The 14,091-nt window shown below is 34.3% G+C and overlaps 3 protein-coding genes across 3 annotated transcripts; all 3 read right to left on the reverse strand.

The window, feature by feature from the left end:
* Window positions 1-933: 933 nt before the first annotated feature.
* Window positions 934-5,304, reverse strand: LOC127447698 (uncharacterized). Its single transcript, XM_051709715.1, has 5 exons — window positions 5,194-5,304; window positions 4,558-4,881; window positions 3,032-3,228; window positions 1,659-1,697; window positions 934-1,545 (listed from the first exon to the last, which is right to left on the reverse strand). Exons 1-5 carry the CDS (start codon window positions 5,246-5,248, stop codon window positions 1,432-1,434), a joined length of 729 nt encoding a protein of 242 aa, XP_051565675.1. The 5' UTR covers window positions 5,249-5,304; the 3' UTR covers window positions 934-1,431.
* Window positions 5,305-7,816: 2,512 nt separating this feature from the next.
* Window positions 7,817-10,162, reverse strand: LOC127447699 (cytotoxic T-lymphocyte protein 4-like). Its single transcript, XM_051709716.1, has 4 exons — window positions 10,073-10,162; window positions 9,194-9,538; window positions 8,391-8,539; window positions 7,817-8,181 (listed from the first exon to the last, which is right to left on the reverse strand). The coding sequence occupies exons 1-4, from the start codon at window positions 10,119-10,121 to the stop codon at window positions 8,107-8,109; spliced, it is 618 nt and encodes a 205-aa protein (XP_051565676.1). The 5' UTR covers window positions 10,122-10,162; the 3' UTR covers window positions 7,817-8,106.
* Window positions 10,163-10,738: 576 nt separating this feature from the next.
* LOC127447700 (uncharacterized) lies at window positions 10,739-13,441 on the reverse strand. Its single transcript, XM_051709717.1, has 4 exons — window positions 13,307-13,441; window positions 12,681-12,977; window positions 12,215-12,339; window positions 10,739-11,242 (listed from the first exon to the last, which is right to left on the reverse strand). The coding sequence occupies exons 1-4, from the start codon at window positions 13,419-13,421 to the stop codon at window positions 11,165-11,167; spliced, it is 615 nt and encodes a 204-aa protein (XP_051565677.1). The 5' UTR covers window positions 13,422-13,441; the 3' UTR covers window positions 10,739-11,164.
* Window positions 13,442-14,091: the final 650 nt, after the last annotated feature.

Below are 14,091 nucleotides of genomic sequence, written 5' to 3' on the forward strand. Positions count from 1 at the left end.
ACAAAAATTAAACTCATCTGCTAAAAATGTAAATATAATATATTAAGTATATTAAAAATATATTCATTTCAGTTAACAGTGGTTAGTATCAGCTATGTTTTGATATAAAATTTGTAAGAGTGTGATATGCTAGCTGGCTAATTCATCAAAAGAGTGTGAGTGGTTTTGGTTGACACATTCATTTTGGGTAGGTTACCACACTGGGCATAAAAAAAAAAAAAAGAATAATTCATAACCTTAACACACTATTTACCAATTTAATACCTCTAAGTACACACATATATAACATAAAAAAATTTATAATATAAGTTATTATTATTATTATTATTATTATTAGGCCTATTATACATATACGTGGTTCAACACCAGCAAATGATACAATTAGTTCCTTTTAAATGTTTTACATTTACAGTATATAAAATGAGTTTACCATATTTAAGTAAAGATTTATCTATTTATACAAGTTTATGTATGGAAAAACTGTTCATAGAATTCCAAACTGTGAATTTGTATATATTAATCATAATCATATTTATAAAATACTATATTAATTACATAATCATAATTCATATTAATGATAGAAGACAAACATGTGTTGTCCTGGTTTATAGTAAACTGTTGTTTGTTTTTCTGTGTGTTGCCTGTGCCAGTGAACCCCAATATGTGGTTGGTTGGCACAGATGCACAACACGACTTTGACCCTTAATTAACAAAAGGCAGTAAATATTTGATGACATTGAATGGGTTTGTTTGTAACCTAAGAAATTAAGCTTTCATTTGCACTACTTGAGGTATCTTTATCGTTTGTTCCACCAGAGATATTCAACAAAGTATGAAAGGTGTGCCAACCAAACCCTGGTCTCCCCTTAATATCCTGATTTTATCAGTAAATCTCTGGAAAAATTCTAATTAGTCAGATTAAGAACAAATACATGTTGTCAGTATATTTAATAACAAAGCGGTTCAAATACAAAACACTCCTCATCTTGTTCTGATAAACATTATTATCTTTGGAGAGAAAAAAAAAATAACAATCAAGCACTTTCACGTTCATTGGTCAGTTGAATACATACAATTTTTTAGAAAATTCCCAAGATACAAACATTATGAAATGATACATTATATACTTTCAGCTTTGCATAGCCATAATGACTGAATATAATAATTAGCATGAGGCTCTACAAACCACCAGATGAAAATATATTTGAGCAGAGATGGTGCAGCAATATGCAGATGTTCTGGCATTAAGGAATGTATTTTCATGTCCGGCAGTTAAGTAGAGTATAAGGCAATCATTTTGTCCTGTGATATTCTTTAGTGTAGCTTAACTATATCCCATCCAGCTGTGGGAGTAGTATAGCAGGGAAAGTGTATGCTCTGATATGCCAACGTGATCATGCCACTGGAGATTTGCTGTTTGGCTCAGAAAGATCATCGGATCGGATGAGAGTTGTGGTTCATATCTCTGATGGATCCTCCCTGTTTCTGCACCTCACGCATGTCCATGTATTCTGTGTTGTCTACATCATATCGTTTAACTCTCCTCTGGAATACAGTAAAAGCAATTGTATTTTAAGGATTTCATGCATTATTTTTTCTTCATATTCATCTTCAGAATATTCAGCCAATGCTAAAAGATTGGGAACATGGGTTCTTACCTGCATTGGCACATACGTCAATGTGTCAGATGATTCAAGCTTTGTGACATGGGTAGAAGAAAAAAATAAATAAACACCAAAATAAATGGAAACATGAAGCATAAAATAATGATTTATTTATTTGTATCATGATTTGAGTGACAAATATTTGATTCCTATATTTCATTCTGTTTTCAGTCAGCCTACAAAAGTCTAAAAATGTTTACATAACAGTAGCCTATAGACAGGGTACAATGGGGCTAAAGGCTCCGTGGGGTAAAAGGCTCCATTGATTTTATTTTCACCCAAAACACTAAATAGCAACAAAAACTACCACAGCACTTTCCTAAACACCTGTTTGACACTATAATGCAAGATTTTCCTGATCCATGAGATCTTTGCACCTAATGTTTGATTCTGAGGCAATCTGATCTAATTTTTAATATTTTTTTAAATGTTGCAAATTTCTGTAGCTAATGAAAATCCCTGAAATTAACATTTCTTTTGAAACAAAATACTAATTTAGCATTTTCAGTTTTGTGTAAGGTCATTGAATCAAACATTTTCCAATACATTTCCAGTAAGTGTAAGGATGGTATTTGGGGTAAAATCCCCCCTGTTGTAGGGGCTAAAGGCTCCTATTAAACACAGTTTTTTTTGTTTTTTTTTTAAGTGGGGTGAATAGATTTATTATTAAAAATGTTCAAAGTGTGCTCACATTGACTCATCCAATCATAATAGAGATTAGTTTGTTTACAGAATACTTGAGATGTAATAAAATGCCAAATGTGTTTGAAATGTGTTTTTCTGAAGTGTTTATTTTGAGTAAGCATCATCTTAATTTATTACTCAAAAAAAAAAAAAAAAAAAAAGCATGTTGGTGTCTCAAAATGATTTGCATTAGTTAACCAATTGTGCCCTATAACTATTGTTCTGGTATCTACACAATATCACTTTAAACCCCTTAGGGGCCTTTTACCCCAAGTGTGGTGTAAATGGCTCCCACACCACTTTTTTTTTTTTTTTTTTTTTTTTTTTACTGAACTTTTAATCGAAACGTTATTAATTCTTTTCACAAAAATTATGTTGCTCTATCAATATTCAATAAAAAATAAATTAAAAAAAACTCTTTTTTTTTTTCATTCTTTCTTTTTTTCTTTATTTCTTTATTTAATTATTTGTATACATTTTGTGACCAGAAAAAAAGCAACATTTCTTTAAGGGGTGCCTTTAGCCCCATAGTATCCTATATATTTAGGTTGTCTTTTTTGCAGGTAACACTGAGTTTGTTAATAACAAGATAATAACTTATAGCAAGATGCTAATTAGTTAAGATATTAATAAAACATCTAAATTAAACGATTTAAAAAAAAAAGTCAATAAATAAGAATTACCCTCAATCTGATGTAGATGCAGGTAAGAATAATGCTATAGAGAGAGAGCAGTACCACCACCACACTCAGTCCCAAGATTACAATAGTATAGTTGTTTCCAGGTGAGGTAATGTTTGGAGATGTGTGATTCATCAGTTCAGCTGAAGACCTAATGCTTGGACAGTTTCTCCTTGATGGTGGATAAGGAATATTGACTCCTAAAAAATTAAAAATTAAAAAATTTCATAAAAGTTATTGTTTTATATTGTACATTTCTTGGGTACTCCAAGAAAAGGATTGGGAAGTCACAGGCAGGTGTGCCGGATAATTGCCCGTCAGGAGTGGATTTGAATAGCTTTTCTGTACTGTGATGTTACCATCAGAGATTGCAAACTGTTCAAGGAATGAAAATGAACAGAATTTTTGGCAGAACAGAACAGAAAATTTCAGAGTGAAAAAGTTCAGTGTTTATATGATTTTATTCCATTAATTTTTCATGTAACCAAATAATTTTTCACAGTGAAATTTCGGGATTACATCATGTTCTGTTGCCTGAATCTTTTCAATGCCCTCACGGTCTCATGAGGGGTTCACATGTACATTGCTGACTGTGACGACTGTAACAAGAAGGCTCTGCTGTGTCAAACAATAAGTGAATCAAAGGTGTTTTTTTGTTTTGTTTTTTTTGTGTGTTTTTTTTTACAGTAACATTGCTAAGAAACAGGAATAATTAGGTAATAATTAGATGCAGGGGGGCCTGGGTAGCTCAGCGAGTATTGACGCTGACTGCCACCCCTGGAGTCACGAGTTCAAATCCAGGGTGTGCTGAGTGACTCCAGCCAGGTCTCATAAGCAACTTAATTGGCCCGGTTGCTAGGGAGGGTAGAATCACATGGGGTAACCTCCTCGTGGTCACGATTAGTGGTTGTCGTTCTCAATGGGGCACGTGGTAAGTTGTGCGTGGATCGCGGAGAGTAGCATGTCATGCACAACAAGCCACGTGATAAGATGTGCGGATTGACGGTCTCAGAAGCGGAGGCAACTGAGACTTGTCCTCCGCCACCCGGGTTGAGGTGAGTAACCACGCCACCACGAGGACCTACTAAGTAGTCGGAATTGGGAATTCCAAATTGGGAGAAAAGGGATAACATTTTTTTTTTTTTTTTTTTTTTTTTAAAAGATGCTTGCAGATGCCATGTAGCCTGTGTTTTTTTTTTTTTTTTATTCTATTTTTTCTTAACTATTTAAATGTTTTGTAGACTAATAATTTTTTTATTTTATTTTTTTGCATCAAATAAAACAACTGCTTCTGTTTCTAAATAGATTCAGCAGTTGATTTAGTATTGTTGTTTCATTTGGAAATGTTTAAGCACAGTGTACTTTCATTTTAAAAAGACTATTTTGAACCATTCTGTATCATTGTAACCCGTTAACAATGGGACAGGAGGCTATGGAACGGCAGAGGCGGAATGTAAAAATAATTTTTCTGTACATAACACACCAAAACATTTCATTTCTAATCCCTCAATACCGTTTTGTGAACTCACCTGGGAAAAGCTTTGTTTTCTTTCCTTCTTTTATTTTTAATGGATATGGTCTTATTCTGGATATCTCACATGAAAACAGTTGATCTTTGTGTCTGGCCTCCAGCTTCTTTAAGGTAAACTTGAATGTGTTGTTTTCATGATCCCAGTCACACATTTTATCTTCTGTTTGTTCTTCTTTTTTGTAAAGCTTACAAACACATTCATTGTTCATTTTCAGCTCAGCGTCCCATTCCGTGCCTTGTCCATCATACTTGCATATGACAGATACTGAACCATCTTCATTCAGCGTGTGATTGAGAGGTTCACTCACGTCAAAATTATCAACTGAACAACAAATTGAGGTAAAACAAGAAACTTCATTCAGAAAACAGACATTTATAGTTCAAATATCTTACTGTATATTATGTGAGACAACAAATGAGGGTGAGTAAATAATGAGAGAATTGTCATTTTTCGATGAACTATCACTTTAACTAGCCAATTAAAAGGAAAACTCATTCCAACACCAGATCATCTTGGTAATTAACTGGTCTAATCTGGTCTAAATTGTTTTGCCCAACAATGATTTGTATGGCATGCACACAGACGAGTAACTGGCAACAGCATGAGAAAGATTAAAGGTATTTAGCTTCTTACCATTCTGAAGTATTAGAGAAAAGCAGAGGGTGAGCAGAATAAACCTGTCAGTCATGTTAACATTTCCTCGTCAGTTTGACATGATGATGGCCAAAGCTCTTCAGTTTGTTTTTGATGGAGAGAAAAAACACAGGAAGTGTGTGGAGGTTAGATGATCAGTGACACCTACAGACATCATATTTGTCACTCAGTCTGGTGTGAGACGTTTGTGATAGTAGGAAACAGCAGCATCTAACATGTTTAAAAGATTGTTCTCTACTGTGGAAATAAAGACATAATGTGTGATATTATTTAGATACTGTGATTAATTTTTCACCTTTTGCTTAAGGTGTCCCAGCTGAGAAACACATCTGTCAACGAGGAAGTGAGTGGGTAGCTTTCTTGTAATATGAAGTTGTTGAAAGGAAAATGTTTTGAAGTACAACCGTGGAAAACCCCATGTCCTATCAAATGAGCAATAAAGTCATGTTGATCCACTTGCTTTTAAATGCAATTTAGGTTTCTACTACTCTTACACAGTATATAGGCATATCCAGTATAAAAGAATAACACTAGTTCACACTAGCTATGACCAGAAGATGTTCAAGCAGCCTAATATTGTGTGTAAAGGAAATCTTGCTTGTTCTTTACATCTGTTAGCAACATTTTATATTCTTCACCACAAATAAGGCAAATAATTAAAGTTAAACTTCTTAAATCTGCACTTAGCACAGTTAATGTCCTAGTTGTGGTAAGGGGTTGTGATTCAGATGTCCTTATAGTAAACTAGACCATTTTCATTCCACATCCTCTGAAGTCTGTTGAAGCGGCACAAAAATTAAAGCTTAGCAACTTATCAGATTCTCATGTCCTATTTTTTTTTTTTTTTTTTTTTTTTTTATATGAATAGCTGAGGTTGACAGATTTGAGACACAGTGCATTAGCTCTTTTTTCTAGGTGATGGCAAAGATAGCCAGCATAGTCATATTGACATGTGACATATGCTTGACATGTTCTTACTGATTACATATCAATACCATTTTGCCAACTGCATTACTATGAGCGATGTTCAATCAGGTGACTTTATTCTTTAAAAGGAGTTGGTATCTGTGGAGATTCATTCATCATTGGAGGTTTGGAGAAATCCTCTTAAATAATCCTCTTATGCTCTAAAATACTAACATCATAAAATATTTGCTATAGGTGAACACAACGAAACCACACTGGCATTCATTGAGCCAAATGTCAACTATATAATGAAGGTACATTTTAACTGAAAAGTTTAACTTATGTTTATGTTAAATGATGTTCCACAGGGTTAGGAGGGTTACTTTTTAAATGTATTCCACTACAGATTACAGAATACATGCTGTAAAATGTAACTTGTAACGTATTCTGTTAGATTACTCAAGGTCAGTAACGTATTGTAAATACTTTGGATTACTTCTTCAGCACTGGTAGATTTTTTCACTTGTTTTGACTATAAAAACTCTCCAATACAGTAAGACAAAATACACATGTTAAAAATACATTCTCTGAAAAACCGAAATATCTTATGCAGTGTTGTTTCTAAAAGAAGATCAATCAAATTGATCTTGTTTTAAGGATTTTTAGATATTTTTACAGGAAAACAATACAAAAATTATTATCAAGAATATGATTTTTGACCTAATATCAAAGGTCTTACTAGAAAAAAAGAAATTATTATCCAACATGAATTTTCTTGATTAAAAAATATGATCGTGCCTGGTAACATGTGCATGTAAAATGGCTAGAAATAGCATTTTAGCTTAGCGTAAAGCTGACAATTTACACAAGGTTTATTTCTATTTCTTCTGCTCCAAACTTACTTCAAACTTACTTCTCTGTCTGCTCGTATGAATGTAACACATCATAAGAAAGTGTTTCACTGCTGTTCAAATGCACTTTGGATCGCATCATTTATATGTATAAATGTTTTCCATCTGAAAGGACTAAATATTAAATGAAACAAATGACAATAAAATGCAAAGTCATCTCTTCAGTAATCAAAATACTTTCTGAATGTAACTGTATTCTAATTACCAATGATTTAAACTGTAACTGTAGTGGAATACAGTTACTTATATTTTGTGTTTTAAATTCGTAGTCCCGTTACATGTATTCTGTTACTCCCCAACCCTGCCAGGACAAGGGTATTTTTCATAAATGCCAGGTCGTGGCAATTTGCCACATGTTTTATGCAGTATATGTGTGTTATAAATCTATAGTTATGTTTTTTTTTGGGGGGGGGGGGGGGGGGGGCGAAAAATGGTTCAAAGTTTTTTTCTGTTTAATTACGTAATTGTTTTGTGTTTCATGATCATGTTGATTAAATTTGCTGAAAAGCCTATACTGTTTACTGTAATGGTATTTTCTGTGACAACATACATGCCCATAGTTTTTATTGTTTTAAATATGGAATATACAGTACATACTTTTCTGACACTTTATTGATCTGTTGTGCTTGACTATAATAGAAAAAATTTGCAATGTGCAATTCTGATTTTGCTGTACAGTGTTATAACCACATGCCATTATTATAGCTAATGAAACTTATAAGAAAAAACATTAAAAACCATCTCACATAAAGAGTTATGTTACAATGTAACAGTTGTTAGAACTGTTAGAATAAATATTTATTTATTCCTGTTATTTAACCTTGAAGAAGCAGTTAGTCAAACACTGTATTTAAATACAATGAAATAAAATCACAAAAACAATCAAATATACAAATACATGTGAATACATGCAGATGAGAATGCATGTGAGTACATGCAGATAAGAATACATGTGATTACATGCAGGTGGAAATTACATGTGATTACATGCGGTAAGAATACTGTACATGTGATTACATGTAGGTGGAAATTACACATGAATACATGTGAATGCAAACATTTGAAGATTACGCCCCTAGAATTGTCTATAGCTCTCTTTTTGTGAAGCCATGGATCCAGTGTCCCTCCATTTCCATATGTTCTTCATGATCTGTACAATAGAAAGTGACATTTGGGTCATTCACATTCTAGTCACACAAAAACCTAAATAATATCATATGGAGCTAAAATAAATAAAATCTTGAGTAAACCTTTGTAGAAAAAACAGATCTAAAGAAATGGCCATACAGCGAGTGGAGTAAAATAATTCAGATCTGGTTCTATTAATGGAAATTATTGGGACAGACAGTTGTTTCTCACCTGTAGAAGAAAGCTGAAGGAAGTAATAATTAGAATGGCATATAGCAGAGGAAGTGGACCCACATCACTGATGACAGATGCCCGCTGTGCAGTTTGGCTCTGGCTCTGGCTCTGACTCTGGGTGAATGCAATAGGGCAGTTTGGGGTTTCTATGAAACAGCAAGACCAGTTATTATACATGCTCTCTGGATAGGAACACACACACCACAATTTAATTGCCCTGAAAAATATATGTACTGTATGTGACCCATTTATTGTAGTTAATGGTAGTTTTGTTTTCACATAATTTAGTGAATACAGCCTTGTTCTTTTTGAAAACAGGATGCTAGCAGTGTAACTTTCAGTTTTTTAAATGTTGCTTTTGTGCACTTACGTCATAAAGAAAATGACATTTTCAAAGAAAAACATCATTCACACGTAAATTCAAAGTTTCCACAGCGTAATGCGATAACAAATTATAGAGTGAAAAGTGCTGTAAAGTCAACTGTGCTGTGTTGGGGTGGCCCCATTTCCACCCACACATGTTCAGAGGTGACCACAACATTCATCCTATTATAAAATTTACCCTCTGGCTCCCTCTATAGTATTGACAATGAATCGTACGTAGGTCTTCCATAACTAATTACATCACATTTCAAATTGTACAGTACATCAGAACACACACAATAAAAGACATTGCATCAAGGCTAGCACATAGCTAGAAACTCAGGATTTGCAATTAAACTACTTGAAAAAGAGGGATAATAAACGTATTAGACTTATCGACAGACAGAGAATGAGGCAGAAAGTTTGATATGTCTTACCTTGTATGTAAACAACAGTGCCATTTCCAACCCTCCTGAGATATGGAGGTGGGTACAGAATCTCTATTTCACAGCGATAGATGTCTGTGTCTTCCCCCTTCAGTCCACTGATGATGATTTCCACTGTTCCAGAGCTTATATTCCCTTTGCAATGGACTGCACCATCTGTTATAAAGTAGGGCTCAGAGAGGTTGACATAGGCAGTACAGATCCTCTCTTGGCCATGCAAGCCCTTATACAGAGATACCTGTAATTCCTCTGGCTTAAACTTTGAACTAAAGGAGCAGTGCAGAGGGGCTTGTCCCATTTCCCCTTCTACACGATAAGGCTGAGACACATGCAGAGCTAGAGACAAAAAGATGTGGGTGAGATGTGTGCATTAGGTAAAATAAATGGAACATCAGTAACTTTCCATAGATATTTAATGACCAAATATTATTACTGTACTATAACAATACAAATTATTTTGTTTTTTGTGTGTGACATATTTTAATTACAGGACATGATAAAGTTTTGGTCTGCATTAATTGCATTTATCATAAAACCACACAAAGATTCACTAAACGTCTCCAAAAAGGGCCTCTGAATTCTCTCTGAACTTGTTCCAACCCTGTTCCAAGTTCTAAATGTAGGCCAAAGCTTGGGCCAATTCACTTCAGTTGCTGCAGATCAATAGCAACATTTCAACTGTCAGAGAACACAATCCTAGCCATAAATTCAAATGAAGGTATTTAGATTAGATCACCTTTTGTTCAAGCTCTTTAACTTTCAAGATTTTCTGTCACCCAGCCTACTGATATAAGCTGTTGCCATCTAGACTATATCTGCCTGAAATCCAAAGACACACAAATAAACATTTGAAGCCCAGCAGGTACTTACCGATTCCCAGCGGGATATATATAATGGTTGTAATAAGGATGATAATCATTGTGTCATGTGAGAACACAAAGATCCCCTTGTCTTTATATACTTTTTATTCTTGAGTGAGTTCTGGAAAGCTTGATGACATCAGTAACGAGGCAGGAAACCTCAAGCTGACTGCAAATGCCCGTAAAGTGCTCAAAATTTTGCATGTAATGTAGCAAATTTGCACAATATGTGTAATCAAGTGGAAAATATTGAATGAGTAGAATGAGATTTGAGCAAAAACAGCAATAACATGGAACTGGAAAACTTGGTTAGGGTGGGGTTTGACTTACTCTCAGCCAATTATAGCCCAATGGTCAAGAGATAATCATTTCTATGAATTTGTAGAAAAAATTAAAATCAGATGTGCTCTATTTGAAGAATGTACAGAATTAGTTATAGATAAACACTTTGTGTTTTGCAATATGTCAGCATATTGTCTGCTTTTAGTTCTGAATTTTCAATCTGACTGTATTAACTATATCAAGGTTTCATTACATTTTATAGTGGTAATGCAGTTGTACAACATAACATTCATTCATTCCCATAAAAGAGGATCTTGATTAGCTCAACACATTGTGTAGCCCTCTAATGCATCAATTCTTAGATCACAAAAGGAAAACATGTCTTATTGTTTTAATGTAGTTTATTATAATAAACAAGAATGTAATAATTTCCAATCTTTTCCCCCCAAAATGATGTATTTTGAGAAAATTACACATCTATCCACTTTTATTGAAGAAAGCAGTAATTATTCCAGAGATATACTCTTTAGAAACATTTTGATAAATCACTGAATTCACATCCTGTCTTTGTAGAAATGTAGGAATGAGAGACATTTGCATCATAAAAACACAGGTTTCCATTAAAGTCAGAGTTTCATAGTGTTTCAGTGTAAAAAGAATAAAATACATACAAAACTTACAGTAATTCAAGAGCAATTAGTAGATCTGTTCAACAAACTATACTGTAAGTGGCCAATTGATACCCAGCACAGTAAAAAGGTAACAGTGCGTGAAAAATGTCATGTATATCATTGTGGAATCTCTTCACTGTATGCTGAGCTCATCTGCATCGCCTGAATCCTCCTGGTCTTGTGTTTATGTAGGGATTCTCAGGTGGCTCCTTGTTCTTGATTTTATACTAAAATAACAACACATTTTAAACAATTTCATAGTGCAGGAACATTTGCTTGAAAAAGTCAGTCTTATCAAATCTTGATACATGAGAACTAAACATGAATTTACATGATTAGATATAATGAATGTGCAGTTTTTAAAGAGTATATCTTCATAAAAATAATCTTTTTTTTTTAGATTATTAATTTGCCAAAGGTTACATTTGTCAACTTTCAGGAGTACACTAGCATTTAGTTTCAAAGTTAATAAACTTGGACTAATAGCCAAAACTTTAACGGAACCATACTGCAGAATACATGCTTTGTATTTGTTTTATAGGACACGTTGTCCCTGCTGAAAAGACCAGCTTAGATCAGCATAGTTTTCCATGCTGGTTCATGCTGGTGTTTGCTGGTTTGGTGCTGGTCAAGCAGGAAATCTTAGCTGGTGAGGGTAAACAACTAGTATATTCTTTCTGGTGAAGCATGCTCATTAAGATAGTTAAGAAGCATGGTGGGCACACCATGCAAACCTGCATCCCGTACTCTACATATACAGGTGACTGGCTATGCTGGTCTTTTCAACAGGTTTTGTGTGTGTGTGTGTGTGTGTGTGTGTGTGTGTGTGTGTGGGCAGGTTTAAGTGGTTTACGAGGACTTTGTTTTAGGTTACAAACTGGTAATTACAAGGGTATTAATGTGGTTTATGAGGACATTTGTAGTGTCCCCATATTGCTTAAAGAACATACTAAATGATGTTTTATTGAAAATGTAAAAATGCAGAAAGTTTTTTGTGAGGGTTAGGTTTAGGGGATAGAATCTATAGTTTGTACAGTATAAAAATCATTATGTCTATGGAGAGTCCTCATAATGATAGCTGCACCAACAATTTCTGAACAATGTTGTGTGTGTGTGTGTGTGTGTGTGTGTGTGTGTGTGTGTGTGTGTGTGTGTGTGTGTGTGTGTGTGTGTGTGTGATTGCAGATATGGATACTCACACTAAGAAAAAAGGCAATGGCTGTAATTAACAGGTTGTATAAAATAACAATCCCACAGCCAACACTCAGCAGCAGTGTATGCTCTGGAAGACAGGTGGGTGATGGTTCTGTGGGCTGCTGAGCATCTGAAATTATACGCATACATAATATAAACAAACAAAATTAAATTATAGGCGTCCAGAAAGAGCGTAAAAACAAAGCAAAGCAAAGAACAAAACACAAAATAATAAAATAAAACAAAACAACAAAACAAAACAATAGTAATTCATAATTTGTAAAGATATTATTTAAATTTTACATTTAAGTAAATTTCTCAGCCTGTTGCTTTAATTTTCATTAAGTGACCATCACTACAAGACAGCAATGACAAAAAGAATGACATCATATTGTAAAATCATAATAAACTCTGGGATTATGCAGATTTTAATGTGAATTTGAAGTTATTATGTTATAACTTGCTTTGTACCTTTAATGAGCAGGATAGTCTGTTTTGTTTTCCTGATCTTAGTGTGGATTGTGCAGCTGTAGATTCCTGTATCATTATCTTCAGTTCCCTGAATCATATAGAAGACACTGGAGTTTTGGAAGGACACCTGAATATGCTGCCATGATTGGTAACTTTTGTTTCTTATGTCAACAAAGTGCAGTTTGGTCCCTTCCTTGTATAAACTGGAATATATGAGATCTTCACCCTCTTCCAGGTCAGGGCAGAAGACTGTTGCTGTTGCATTTTTATCCACTGTTTTTATTGGTATGTTCCTGTCTGAAAGACAAAAGATGCATGCTCTTCATTGTACATTTTGTTTTTGAGAAAAAGTTAGAGAGAGAGAGAGAATGATGTAGGATGTGGTGCACATGGATTGGAGCCAGCAGTTTCCTTTGCTTTTTATCAGGTTGGTTTCTTTATTTTAATGCAAAGTTGTGTTTTGTAGTATAAATGTATACATACTTCAACACCTCTCTTTAAAAAATATTCTAGATAAATCAGTTATGAATATAAACAAGGACACAAATTCACATGTTGCACTTCAACTAAATATGTGTGTTTAAATAAAAACAAATGAAATAAAGAAGCATCAGAAATTTGCAAACCTTCGATGAGGCAGCCACACATTTTATTATCCTCACAGTTTGAGGAGGATTCCGTAAGTTTTGGATGAAAGAGAGTAAGGAGAACAGTCATTGCTATGATCCACTGCTCAAACATTTCTGCACTGCTGCACCGAGCACGTGAAAACAGGGGAATATGACTTCAGTGCTTTCACAGACAGACGCATGGGACAGGCAGAGTGCTGAGGGGGTGGGGGCTGACACCTACCTGCGTCACAATTCTATACTATGCAGGACTGAAGAAAACAGCCTAAACTTTGACAGGGAACTGAAATGTTTGCAGCAAGCATTAAGTAAAAATTATGAGTTTTCAATTTCCTTTTTTATTTTCTTTAGTTCTCGCTGTAATGAAAACAGGCTGTAGACGAAAAGGAAAATTGGCCAAATTTCCATAGAATGGACACCATTCCAATATAACCAAATACTTTTTTTTATAAAGAAAGAAAGAAAAAATAGACTAGATATTTTCCATCCTTCAAGTGTAAAGTGATCTTTTAGTGTAAGGCTGAAAAACAGTAAGCAAGGTCTGAAGTCATTCCGGCAGTGAGTCATTTTCCCTGCTGTGGCTTTACACATAACTGAGAGAATAATTGTTCGTTATTTTTTTTTTTTTCTTCTCTTTGTGCAATGAAACTTCTCGACACTCCTCTGCCTGTCACACCTGCAAATACATATTGCCTGCAGTGCAGAATTGCAGTGGTAAGAGGAAGTGAATGATAACAAGAGGAAAGAAGAGGTGTTATCAGCAGTGTTGTGGTTTGTTTGCA

Source organism: Myxocyprinus asiaticus, chromosome 11, assembly GCF_019703515.2.
Source record: "Myxocyprinus asiaticus isolate MX2 ecotype Aquarium Trade chromosome 11, UBuf_Myxa_2, whole genome shotgun sequence".
NCBI lineage: Eukaryota > Metazoa > Chordata > Actinopteri > Cypriniformes > Catostomidae > Myxocyprinus > Myxocyprinus asiaticus.

Excerpts from the sequence above, each read along its gene's own strand:
- LOC127447698 (XM_051709715.1), bottom strand. The coding sequence starts at position 5,248 with ATGACTGACAGGTTTATTCTGCTCACCCTCTGCTTTTCTCTAATACTT. Across the intron at positions 3,229-4,557 it reads GAAAACAAAGCTTTTCCCAG|GAGTCAATATTCCTTATCCA; the intron begins GTGAGTTCACAA and ends TTAATTTTTTAG. Across the intron at positions 1,546-1,658 it reads TGACGTATGTGCCAATGCAG|AGGAGAGTTAAACGATATGA; the intron begins GTAAGAACCCAT and ends ACTGTATTCCAG.
- LOC127447699 (XM_051709716.1), bottom strand. The coding sequence starts at position 10,121 with ATGATTATCATCCTTATTACAACCATTATATATATCCCGCTGGGAATC. Across the intron at positions 9,539-10,072 it reads ATATATCCCGCTGGGAATCG|CTCTGCATGTGTCTCAGCCT; the intron begins GTAAGTACCTGC and ends TTTTGTCTCTAG. Across the intron at positions 8,540-9,193 it reads CACTGTTGTTTACATACAAG|AAACCCCAAACTGCCCTATT; the intron begins GTAAGACATATC and ends GCTGTTTCATAG.
- LOC127447700 (XM_051709717.1), bottom strand. The coding sequence starts at position 13,421 with ATGTTTGAGCAGTGGATCATAGCAATGACTGTTCTCCTTACTCTCTTT. Across the intron at positions 12,978-13,306 it reads GTGTGGCTGCCTCATCGAAG|ACAGGAACATACCAATAAAA; the intron begins GTTTGCAAATTT and ends TTTGTCTTTCAG. Across the intron at positions 11,243-12,214 it reads CCATTGCCTTTTTTCTTAGT|TATAAAATCAAGAACAAGGA; the intron begins GTGAGTATCCAT and ends TTGTTATTTTAG.